This window comes from Macrobrachium rosenbergii, chromosome 29 (genome assembly GCF_040412425.1).
Source record: "Macrobrachium rosenbergii isolate ZJJX-2024 chromosome 29, ASM4041242v1, whole genome shotgun sequence".
NCBI classification, from domain to species: Eukaryota; Metazoa; Arthropoda; class Malacostraca; order Decapoda; family Palaemonidae; genus Macrobrachium; species Macrobrachium rosenbergii.
The window spans coordinates 141,310-154,377 of record NC_089769.1 but is presented as its reverse complement, the minus strand read 5'-3'; the positions used below and the strand labels follow the sequence as shown (position 1 = coordinate 154,377).

At 33.9% G+C, this 13,068-nt stretch overlaps 3 protein-coding genes across 3 annotated transcripts; 2 read left to right on the top strand and 1 right to left on the bottom strand.

Moving 5' to 3' along the window:
• Positions 1 to 1,740: 1,740 nt before the first annotated feature.
• On the top strand, positions 1,741 to 4,283 carry LOC136854364 (protein rtoA-like). The gene is made up of 3 exons (XM_067130663.1): positions 1,741 to 1,897; positions 2,693 to 3,530; positions 3,994 to 4,283. The coding sequence occupies exons 1-3, from the start codon at positions 1,756 to 1,758 to the stop codon at positions 4,133 to 4,135; spliced, it is 1,122 nt and encodes a 373-aa protein (XP_066986764.1). The 5' UTR covers positions 1,741 to 1,755; the 3' UTR covers positions 4,136 to 4,283.
• Positions 4,284 to 5,154: 871 nt separating this feature from the next.
• On the top strand, positions 5,155 to 7,913 carry LOC136854455 (GATA zinc finger domain-containing protein 14-like). The gene is made up of 3 exons (XM_067130745.1): positions 5,155 to 5,217; positions 5,701 to 6,715; positions 7,415 to 7,913. Exons 1-3 carry the CDS (start codon positions 5,199 to 5,201, stop codon positions 7,554 to 7,556), a joined length of 1,176 nt encoding a protein of 391 aa, XP_066986846.1. The 5' UTR covers positions 5,155 to 5,198; the 3' UTR covers positions 7,557 to 7,913.
• A 2,580-nt stretch (positions 7,914 to 10,493) lies between these two features.
• LOC136854363 (dr1-associated corepressor homolog) lies at positions 10,494 to 12,772 on the bottom strand. Its single transcript, XM_067130662.1, has 3 exons — positions 12,723 to 12,772; positions 11,283 to 12,177; positions 10,494 to 10,786 (listed from the first exon to the last, which is right to left on the bottom strand). The coding sequence occupies exons 1-3, from the start codon at positions 12,739 to 12,741 to the stop codon at positions 10,645 to 10,647; spliced, it is 1,056 nt and encodes a 351-aa protein (XP_066986763.1). The 5' UTR covers positions 12,742 to 12,772; the 3' UTR covers positions 10,494 to 10,644.
• Positions 12,773 to 13,068: the final 296 nt, after the last annotated feature.

Below are 13,068 nucleotides of genomic sequence, written 5' to 3'. Positions count from 1 at the left end.
GCGGCGTCCCTTCGGCGCCTAGCTGCAACCCCTTTCATTCCTTTACAATTGCTTCACAGTGTAACTGAGAGGTTTTCCTCCTGTTACACCTTTCAAACCTTCTTACTGTCAATTTCCCTTTCAGCGCTGAATGACCTCATAGGTCCACTGCTTGTCCTTTGGCCTAAATTCCATATTTTTCCCTTCCTCCGACGAGTGAAAGGTAATGTTCTTGGAGTTGACTGTATGACAACATTACGCGACCGAGGAGACAAGAAATGATTATACCGGGCCGATATTATCTCACGTTCGATTCTTAGTGATTTCAGATTTTGCCATGTCGTTTTATTACTAACTCATCAAATTATTATTATTTATCACTTATCAAATTATTTTTATTAATCACGTATCAAATTATTTTTATCAATCACTTATCAAATTATTATTATTATTATTATTATTATTATTATTATTATTATTATTATTATTCAGAAGATAAAACGTAATTCATACGGAGCAAGCCCCCAAAGGGGGCCATTGACTTGAAATTCAAACTTCCAAAGAATATTGCGGTGTTCATTTGAATGAAGTTCTAGAAGATAAAAGGAAATGCAGAAAGAGGAGATTAGGTATTAGGAAAAAAGTCAAATAAATAAAAATATTGATAAATTGATAAAAATGCAAATAAATGATAGAGTACAAAGTGAATTATTTAGGGTAGTAATGCGTTGCATCTTCTCTTGAAATTTTGAGATTCTAATTGCACAATATTCCTCAACAATAATTATAGTTCCAAGACCCCATTGCCCATCCGAATCAGTAATAATACATTGAAAAGATAATATAATAAACTTGAAAATACATGAAAAACCTTAAAAAAATAGAAGTCGGAATTTTTTTAAGGTTTTTCATATATGTAGTTTTTTCAAGTTTATTATATTATTTTTTCAGTATATTATTGCTGATGCGAAGATGCGATATATTACTATCCTAAAACTATTCACCTTGCATTTTATCATTTATTTGTATTTTTATCAATTTATCTATATTTTTATTTATTAAACTTTTTGTAATAATGGATCTACTCATTCTGTATTTCCTACTATCTTCTGGAACTTCTTTCAAATGAACACCATAATATTCTTTGGAAGCTTGAATTTCAAATCAGTGGCACCTTTGCGCTTGTTCCAGACGAATAGGGGTTTATCTCCTGAATAATAATAATAATAATAATAATAATAATAATAATAATAATAATAATAATAATAATAATAATAATAATAATAATAATAATAATAATATTCTTTGGAAGCTAGAATTTCAAGTCAATGGCCCCTGTGGTGGGCTTGTACCATATGAATAGGGTTTTATCTTCTGAATAATAATAATAATAATAATAATAATAATAATAATAATAATAATAATAATAATAATAATAATAAAAACTGTGAATTTGTTAGCAGGAATATGTGAAGGTGATAAATGAATTATAATAAGACTGCGATAAGACATTAATTTGCAGAGGCTCGCTAAAAGATTAATTCATGGGAGAGCTGGGATGAAGTTCAACGGGTCAATGGCCTGGTATAAAACTTTCTGCAACAAATGTAAATATATATATATATGTATACATGTATATATATACATCCCCATGACCTACAAGCAAAAACTGCTTTTACCTTCGATCATGACATCCTGATGCCTACCCAGTGCATGACTGGTGCAGTATCCTAGAGTATCCTATTACCGTCGAAGGATACGAGACACCTGTCTGTCATGACCTGCCTGCCTGCTTGCTGGGTCACTGAGGAGCAGCAGGAGGTGAGGAGTATAAAGGATGAGGAGGCAGAAGAAGTGAGGTATTCCTGCAAGGATCCTCCACCAGATAGGATATCAGCCATGAAGGCCTCCGTTCTCTGTGAGTCTGATTCAGTTCACGGTTCGACTGATGTTGTGATAAGCTTTTAGTTTATATCAATTCACTTTTGGGAAAAATATATATATATATATATATATATATATATATATATATATATATATATATATATATATATATATATAAATTTATATGTATATATATATATATATATAATTTACACTGAGGGAATTATTATTATTATTATTATTATTATTATTATTATTATCATTATTATTATTATTATCATTATTATTCAGAAGATGAACCCGAATACATATGCAACAAGCCTGAAGGGGCCATTGACTTGAAATTCAAGCTCTCAAAGATTAAGGTGTTCATTTGAAAGAAATTACAAAAGATAACAGGAAACGGAGAGAGACGAGATCTGTTTTTTTTAGAAAGGAAAGAAAGATAAATTAATAGATTCATAAATAAATAGATGGAAATGTGAATGAATTATTATAATACAATGAGAATTGTATGATAAAATGATTCTTCTCCAGGCCAGGATTTTGCTGTGGGTCTTTGGGTTAGATACACAGATAGACAGTTGTCTTTGGTCATTTGGCAATGAAGAGACAGTGAAATCGATATTAAATATTTGTGGCTTAATCATTAGAAATGTAAAAAGTACATGTGACAAAAATTCACACAGACACACACCTATATGCACATACATGTATATGTATTGTGGTATCTGAATAATTTTTCCTACTACGTTCCTGCTTATGTTTGTTTACAATTACCATTTTATTCCCTAATATTTAAGTGTAATTTTTTTTTCTTTCTAAACAGTGTTTGCTGTTGCCCTTGCAACTGCACAGCCTCAGTTTAACGAAAGACGTGAATTCAGCAACACAGCCGTCAGACTTGCTGGCTCTGGATTCTTCCAAGAAGGAGGATCTTCTGCCAGTCGATCTTCATCCTCCTTTGATAGCAACTCCAACCAACAGCAACAGTCTTTCTCCACTTCTGGAAACAACAACTTCCAGAATCAAAATAATAATGACCAGTCTGCTTCTCTTGGTAGTGACGGGAACTTGGGGTCTTCTCAGCCTTTCCAGAGCAACAACCAGTTCCAGAATCGTCAGCCCCAGCAAAATCAGCAAAATAATTTCCCCCAGAACCAATTCCAGAATTCTCAGGGACAGCAAATTTCTCAGAACCAGTTCCAGACCTCTTTTGACAGGGGCAATTCTGGGAACAGAATCACAGTGTTGGAAAATGTTCAGCTAATCCCATCTACTAGTTTCCAGAGCACCTCTGGACAGCAGTCTTCTGGAATCTCTTTCCAGGCTAACAGTAACCAGCAGAATATTGGTAACCAATTCCAGCAGCCAAACTCTGGAAGCAACTTCCGTCCCAGTGACAACAACCGATTCTCCTCTGCAAGTCAGTTTCAGTCCAGTGCTCAGTTCAGGCCAGGTTCCTTTCCCAGTGAATTTGACGGTATTTTCGAACCCCTGAACCTTCCCTCTGGAGCCAGTGCCATCCTCGGAGGCATCTCCACCTCCTTCAGCTGTGTCCACAGGCCTTACGGCTATTATGCTGATCAAGACAACTCCTGCCGTGTCTTCCACATCTGCAATCCTTATCTCTTCTCTGATGGAGCAGTCTGGACTTATCAGTACAGGTGAGTGCTCTTTACACTTTTTACTAAAAAGTAGGGAAGTTTATGAATTAAAACATTATGTGAAATTTTATGTCAACGTTGTTAATCAGATCATGATTAAGTCAAGAGTATGAAAAATAAGACTTTCTTAAATATCTATTTATCTTAAAGAAAAAATATGCTATGAACCACATACTTCAAACAAAAATCATCATAAAATAGGCAAGAAATCTGAGGAAGTTGATGCATGTTTCATATTCAGTTTCCAAATTTATTTTCGTATTCTGAAAAATAACCACTGCTATTAAATCTTCCGTCTCGCGCCATAGTAACTTGAAGTTCTATCTGTATGCAGAATAAAACTTGGAAAATGCTTTTTGAACAGTATACCATTTTCTTCGACTCTCTGATGCCAATTTCATCTAGGCAAAATTCCAGTGGCGATATAATATATCTCATTATCTCTCTTTCTTTCATTCTGAAGCTTCATGTGCGGCGAAGGTGCCATCTTTGACCAGGACAAGATGACCTGCAAGGCTGAGTACGAAGCCACCCCCTGCCAGGAGGCCCAGAACTTCTACTTCAGAAACGAAGAATTCGGTCTACCAGAAGAGAAGTCTTTCTAAAATGACACAACAATACAGTCTCTAAGGGAACCCTGATTTGTCTCATGTAATGTTGGATGGATCCTGTAATTTACCCGAAAACATTCTGACTAAAAAAAATATTTCGCATGCCAAGAAGATTTTATGTAAAATAAATGTCAGAATCTAATGGATGTTTACGTACCCTCTGCATGATAAATAGGCTTAAAGGAGCTTCGTATTAATATGAGGCCAAATGATATTTCTATTGAAGGCAGCAAGAGTGGGCTTGTTCCATATGAATAGATTTCGTCTCCTGAATAATAATAATAATAATAATAATAATAATAATAATAGTAATAATAATAATAATAATAATAATAATAATAATAATAATAATAATAATAATAATAATGATGATGATGATGATGGATTACGAGAGTGTGGATAATCTTAATGAATAATGTGGGAGAATATGAGAAGGATCTTTAACGTGATTTTGAACTTAACAAAATTCTAATTTTTTATGGAATTTCAAATTCTTTATAAAAGTTAAAATATATATATATATATATATATATATATATATATATATATATATATATATATATATATATATATATTATATATATATATACATTTATATAATTATATATATATATATATGAGTGTGTATATATATGCATATATATATATGGATTTTTATCACATACACCATAACATTTTTCGTATTCATTTATATCAATCCGCAGATATCGTTCAATATACAATTCACCACACCTCGGGAATAACTTACACCCAAAGGGAATTACAATAAATAAGTGATGTATACATAAATATATGAATGTTTATATATATATATGTTTATATATATATATGTTTATATATATGTACATATAACCCCAATTCACGAGAAAATCAAAAGAACTCGGCGTATCGTCCTTGAGAAAGTAGCAGCAATACCTTTCCCTTAATCTTCCCTTTGCCCAAGGACTGCGTCGATACCAGTTTTTCCTGATCCTTTTCGTAGACGAGGTCCTATAAAAGGCGTAGGACGAAGGAATCAGACATACTAGGACTTCCATCCTCAGCGTCAACACCAGATATGAAGGCGTCTATTTTGTGTGAGTAGGAATCAGTTTCATTTATAAGGAATATTAATTTATTTTCTGTTTAAGTTTGATGTGTGTATATGTATGTATGTATATATATATATATATATATATATATATATATATATATATATATATATATATATATATATATATATATATATATATATATATATATATATATATATATATATATATATATATATATATATATATATATATATATATATATATATATATATATATATATATATATATATATATATATATATATATATATATTATATATATATATATATATTATCTATATATATATGTATGTATATATACATACATAAAAACACACACACACACACATATATATATACATGCACACATTCACACGTAATATGCAGTCTCTGATATCCAGACACTTTCAGTGTCGAAATATAATGTCTTATCATAATTATCAAAACTGATAAAAATAATTTTTCTTTCTCTTGGACTTTGGAACAGTGTTAGCAGTCGCTCTTGCAACTGCTCAGCAGTTCAACAACCAGAGACGTGAATTCAGCAGCACAGCCGTCAGACTTGCTGGTCCTGGGTTCTTCCAGCAAGGAGGATCTTTCGCTTCTCGTTCCTCTTTTGACAACACTAACAACAACTTCGATCAGCAGAGAAGATCTTTCTCCACTTCTGGCAACAACTTCCAGAATCAGAACAATAACTTCCAGAACTTCCAGTCTACCTCTTTCGGCAGTGACAGGAACTTCGGCTCATCTCAGTCCTTCCAGAACAATAATCAGTTCCAGTCTGGAGCAACATCATTCCAGGGGAATCAACAGAACAGATTCACTTCATTGGATTCCAGGAACCAGGATCAGTTCCAGAATCGTCAGTTCCAGCAAAATCAACAGAACACATTTTCCTCCAATGATTTCCAGCAAAATAGGAATAACCAATTCCAGTCTTCCAGTATCACGAATAATTTCCCCCAGAACCGATTCCAGGATACTTTCAACCAGCAGAATTCTCAGAACCAGTTCCAGACCTCTTTTGACAGAGATAACTCCAGGAACAGAATCACATTGCTGGAAAATGTTCAGTTAACTCCATCTACTCGTTTCCAGAGTACATCTGGACAGCAGTCTTCTGGAATCTCTTTCCAGAATAACAGAAACCAGCAAAATACATTTAACCAATTCCAGCAGTCTAACCTGAACCAGAGAAACTTTGAAAACTTCCGTTCAAACACCAACAACCAATTCTCAACTGGAAGTCTGTCCCAGTCCAGTGCTCAATTCAGATCAGGATCCTCTTCCAGCGAATTTAATGGAGAATTCGACGGTGTTTTCGAACCCCTCAACCTTCCCTCTGGAGCCAGTGCTGTCCTCGGAAGCATCTCCACTTCCTTCAGCTGTGCTGACAGACCCTATGGCTACTACGCTGACGAGCAGAACTCCTGCCGTGTCTTCCACGTCTGCAATCCTTATCTCTTCTCTGATGGACAAGTCCAGACTTATCAGTACAGGTGGGTGCTCTAGAGATTTACAATTTATAGCAGGAAACTTTACGCTTTTAAGGGTACATAAATGTGCTACTTGCTGAAATTTATGATATGGGGACAATGGGGACATTTATGCTAATTTTCAAAGAGATTCTTAGATTTTACTGACAAGTTCAGTTTTACCTGTACAGGTAGGGTGCTGCTGAGACCCTAACTCATATGGGCGGTTTTATAAATTATTGCAGGAAACTTTTGTACTTTAAAGGCAATATATAATTAAGTGTTACTTGCTGAAATCCCAGATATAGGGACGCTTATGGTAAATTCCAAAGAGGTTCTTTAATTTTACTGACAAGTTCAGACTTATCAGTAAAGGTTAGAGTTCTTGAGTTCTGGTTCATATGGGTGGTTTTCTATTTATTACAGGAAACTTTTGCCCTTTGAGGGTCACAGAAATGCGTTTCTTGTTGAAATGCAAGTTATAGGGATACTTAGGCTGATTTTCAAACTGATTCCCAAGTCTCACTTTTGAGTGTTTAGATATGGCCTAAGGCGAAACATCTTATAATTCTGAATAACGTTAAATCTGATACAGACATTAAACTATTTTGTTGTTTCTTTAGCATGACATTTGTATTCAAGGATTAAAATAAAGCTAACCATACACCAGGACACTTTTGACACTTTTTCTAATAAATAATTCTTTTTTTCTCCATTTTAAAGTTTCATGTGCGGCGAGGGCACCATCTTTGACCAGAACGAGTTGACCTGCAAAGCAGAATACGAAGCCACACCTTGCCAGCAGGCCCAGAACTTCTACTTCAGAAACGAGCAATTCGGTCGCCCTGATGAAAAATCTTTCTAAGAGTCTTCTGTAATCCTAAATCAAATCTGATCTCTTATACCTAGTTCTAAGATGAAAGGAAATCACTGACATTACTCAAGGGACTTCGCAGCATCCCTCAGGCCAGTAGCTGCTACCCCTTTCATTCCTTTTACTGTACCTCCTCCGGTCATATTCTCTTTCTTCCATCTTACTTTCCTCAACCTTCTCCTAACGATTGCCTCAGTGTTATTTTCAGCGCTGGATGACCTCATAGGTCCCAGCGCTTGGCCTTTGGGCTAAATTTGATACTACAATTCCAGTAATGAGTTGATAATGTACCATTGTATGTTTATAAGATAATGTAATATATTTGATAAATGCAATATACAGTGAAGATCAAAATTCAGTCTTTTTTATATCCTTATTGACACTAGCGAATCCAGAAAAATTTCATGGGGGCCACCAATTTTCATAATATACATACGAGTATGTATGTATATATATATATATATATATATATATATATATATATATATATATATATATATATATATATATATTATATATATATATGTATATTTCTTTAATCAACTTTTTTTATTTTTTCCCATTTTTATATTTATTTATGTTATTATTATCTAAATATTCAATATTATTATTTTATCATTATTTTTCATGGGGGGGGCACGTGCCCAGGTGGGGCCACCCCCCCTTCCCCTGGATCCGCTAGTGCAAAGTTACTGATCATTTAGAAAAGGGAGCAAAAATTCTACTTCAAAAAAGAGGAATACATAGAAAAATACATTCCTGTATACACATATATAAAAATATAGAGACTTATATAGAAATACATTTATCAAAATTGATGTGATGAAATAAAAAATTATGATATGTTTAGCGTAATCTTGTAAAGTGCGATTGATGAACAATGATCGGTTTTTTCCTCGTGAGATTTGTTTTGAAGGAACCAACTGCTATACAAATAACTGAGAATTTCTGGATACTGATTTTTCTAAAAGCAGAATCAAAGAACGACTGTTATCAGCTTGACGCAAATGAGACTCGTAGTGAAAAAGCGTACATTATAACTGATCCATCGTCTGTTTATGAACCTGTATTAGTGAAGATATATATATATATATATATATATATATATATATATATATATATATATATATATATATACATACATACATACATACATATATATATATATATATATATATATATATATATATATATATATATATATAAAGTCTTGTAAAAAATGAACTTGAATGTATAACATAAAACTCAACTGAAGAAGACAGGGTGAACTTAGAGCGCATTAGATACACATTTAACATGTGGCTGACTTTTTAGTTTTCAGTAAAGAGAAAACTATTGAGTTGGCTTTTTGTCCGCCCTCAGATCTTAAAACCTACTGAGGCTAGAGGGCTGCAAATTGGTACGTTGATCATCCACCCTCCGATCATCAAACATGCCAACTTGCAGCCCTCTAGCCTCAGTAGTTTTGATTTTATTTAAGGTTAAAGTTAGCCATGGTCGTACGTCTGGCACAGCTATAAGTTCCAACAACACAGGGCCGTAGGTGAAAGTTTCATGGGCCGCGGCTGACAGTTTCATGGGCCGTGGCTGAGAGTTTCATACAGCATTATACGCTGTACAGAAAAACCGATTGTGCCGAAGAAACTTCGGCTCATTTTTTACTTGTTTTTAATAGATTTCACATAAATAAAAATGACAATAGCATCATTAATAACAATAATCGTTATTTACTATAGCCTCTATAAACAATCAATCTTAATCAGTGTTTTTGAAATATCCATATTTCATTTGTGATGAAACTGACCTCAGGCGTTCAGATCAGCATCTTAGTTTATGTAAGATTAGAGGTCAAAGTTTCCTTTTTCAATGTATGAAAAAGGGCAGGTATTATATACATCTATAATAATCTCCCCTTGTTCTTTTTCTTATCAGCAACAGACAACAAACGGAAAACTAAGAACATAGAGTTACATTTGGATTGTTCGATTTCGATCGAAAAATACACCACATTTCTTTTTCCATGATGCTTTTGATTCGTATCAAGAAATGCAGTTCTTATCCATAAATGCAGATCGCATCAAGAAATGCAGGTCGTATCAACAAAAAATCCTCACGAGTTAAAATCGAGCATTGGTCAGCTGAATCATATCGAATTGCAAAGACAAGTTTAGTCTGGATTTGACCAATTTTTTTTATATATTTTTTTTTATTGAGTATTTAGGATGTTCTAGTGGCAAACACAGACTTGGACTTGATTTTAAATTCATTATATTATCATAATTTTCTTAATTTTTTTTTAGTACTTAAATTGTTCTAGTGGTAAACATGAACGGAGACTTGATATGAGTTTATTGTTTTTATATTTTTTACTATTTTTATAGACTATTTTAATTGTTCCAGTAACAAACAGAAATGTTGACTCGATTTGAAATTAATAATTTTTTTTTCTTAATTTTTTTTCGAGAATCTAAAACGTTCCAGTAGCAAAAATTAATGTAGACTTGATTTAGAATTCACTGTTTTTCGTATTTTTTCTTAATATTGTTTTTATTATTCAAAATGTTCCAGTAGCAAAGACAAATATAGACTTGGTTTAAAATTCATAACATTTTTCATAATTTTTCTTAAATGTTTTAATATTTAGAAAGTTCAAGTGACAAACACAAATATAGATTTGATTTGAAAGTTCATTATTTTTTTCATACTTCTTAATTTGCATTGAGTATTGGGAATCTTTCAAAAAATTACATGTAAGAAGTAGAATCAGCCAAGATCGTTCTGATCTTTTCCCAAAGTATTCATTAAGATTACCCACACTTCAGTAATCTGTTACTCTTACCGAATTTCATAAAAAAATCAGAGTTCTACATTGACTTAGAAATATGATAATATACTACAAAACAATGAAAGGGTTACATAAAAATCAACTTCATTCTTCATTGCGTTTTATATAAATCTTTTAAATACATGCGTGATATTTTTTTCAGTCAGTCAGACCATTTGCAAGTAAATGACAGAATCCGCCCAAACGTCGCGTAAGACAAATCAGGGTTCCTTAGGGACTGTTCTCTCGTGGCCCTTAAAAAGACTTCTCCTCAGGGCGACCGAACTGTTCGTTCCGGAAGTAGAAGTTCTGGGCCTCCTGGCAAGGGGTGGCATCGTATTCGGCCTTGCAGGTCATCTCGTTCTGGTCGAAGATGGTTCCCTCGCCACACATGAAACTACAGATTGAAAGAAGGAGAAATAATGTGAGACATTACCTTGCCACGTAATTTTGCCTACGTGAGATTAGCGTCAATAAGTCAAAAGAAAGTGTCATAATTGTCATTCTATTCGTAAAACATTTTCCAAGCTTAATTCTACATACAGATTAAAGTTTAAGTTCACTATGGCATGGATATGGTTGTGTTTCAGAAAAAGAAAATAAATTTGGAAGCTGAATATGACATACGTATCAAATTCCTCAGATTTCTTAGCTGGGGAATTATTATTTGTTTTGCAGGACTTAGTACTGAGCATATTTTAATCTAGGGTAAATTGTTCGTATTACATAAAAAAAACAAAAAATTCAGATCTTCAATATCTAATTAAGCTTATTTTCCATACCCTTGACTTCATCATAATCTTTTGGTTAATGATATTGATTCATCAGTTTACTCAAATGCTTTGATCCATGAAGTTCCATACTTTTTAGTAATAAGTAATAATAACACTTACCTGTACTGATAAGTCTGGACTTCTCCATCAGAGAAGAGATAAGGATTGCAGATGTGGAAGACACGGCAGGAGTTGTCTTGATCAGCATAATAGCCGTAAGGCCTCTCGACGCAGCTGAAGGAAGTGGAGATGCTTCCGAGGATGGCACTGGCTCCAGAGGGAAGGTTCAGGGGTTCGAAAACACCGTCGAATTCACTGGAGGCAGAGGAACCTGATCTGAACTGAGCACTGGACTGAGACTGACTTCCACTGGAGAATCGGTTGTTGTCACTGGAACGGAAGTTGCCTTCAAAGTTTCTCTGGTTCAGGTTAGACTGTTGGAATTGGTTACCTGTGTTCTGTTGGTTTCTGTTAGCCTGGAAAGAGATTCCAGATGGCTGCTGTCCAGAGATACTCTGGAAACGAGTAGATGGGGTTAGCTGTACATTATCCAGCAATGTAAGTCTGTTCCTGGAATTGTCCCTTTCAAAGGATGTCTGGAACTGATTCTGAGAATTCTGGAATTGGTTCTGGGAGAAATCATTGGCGTTGTTGGCAGACTGGAACTGGTTTCCTCTATTCTGCTGGAAGGAATTCGAAGTCAAAGTATTTTGTTGATTTCGCTGAGACTGACGATTCTGGAACTGGTTGTTGTTCTGGAAAGACTGAGATGAGCCAAAGTTCCTGTCACCAGAGAAAGAGGAAGACTGGAAGTTATTGTTTTGATTCTGGAAGTTGTTGTTTCCAGAGGTGGAGAAAGACTGTCGCTGTTGGTTGGAGTTGCTGCCAAAGGAAGAACGACTGGACAAAGATCCTCCTTGCTGGAAGAATCCAGGACCAGCAAGTCTGACGGCTGTGTTGAATTCACGTCTTTCGTTGAACTGCGGCTGTGCAGTTGCAAGGGCAACGGCAAATACTGTTTGGAAAGGAAAAAATATACTTAGATATTATGGAAGAAAGAGGCATGTGTTCTAAATAAGCATGGACAAAGAAAATAGTAAGAAAAATCATTCAAACTCATACTATAATACAAACTTATACACATTCAACTCACATATACATATTTATTTATCTGTTTATCTATTTATTTGTTTATTTATATTTTTATCTATTTGTTAATTTATCTGGTTTTCTAATAACTGATCTCCTCTTTCTGTATTTCCCATTACCTTCTGTTACTTCTTTCGAATGAACACCATATTCTTTGGAAGCTTGAATTTCAAGTCAATGGCAACTATATATATATATATATATATATATATATATATATATATATATATATATATATATATATATATATATATATATATATATATATATATATACATATATATATACTGTATATATATATATATGTATATATATACTACATTATGTATATATAGGCTTTCCCAAAAATGAATTGACAAAAACTAAAGCTTATCACAACATCAGTCGAACCGTGAACCGAACCAGACTCACAGAGAACGGAGGCCTTCATGGCTGATATCCTATCTGGAGGAGGATCCTTGCAGGAATGCCTCACTCCTTCTGCCTCCTCATCCTTTATACTCCTCACCTCCTGCTGCTCCTCAGTGACCCGGCTGGCAGGCAGGCAGGCAGGTAGACAAGGTCAGGACAGACAGGTGCGCGTATCCTTCGACGGTAACAGGATACTCCAGGATGCTATGGGATACGCAAGGATACTACACCAGACATGTACTGGGGAAGGACAACACTGCTTAGTCACGATATATATATATATATATATATATATATATATATATATATATATATATATATATATATATATATATATATATATATG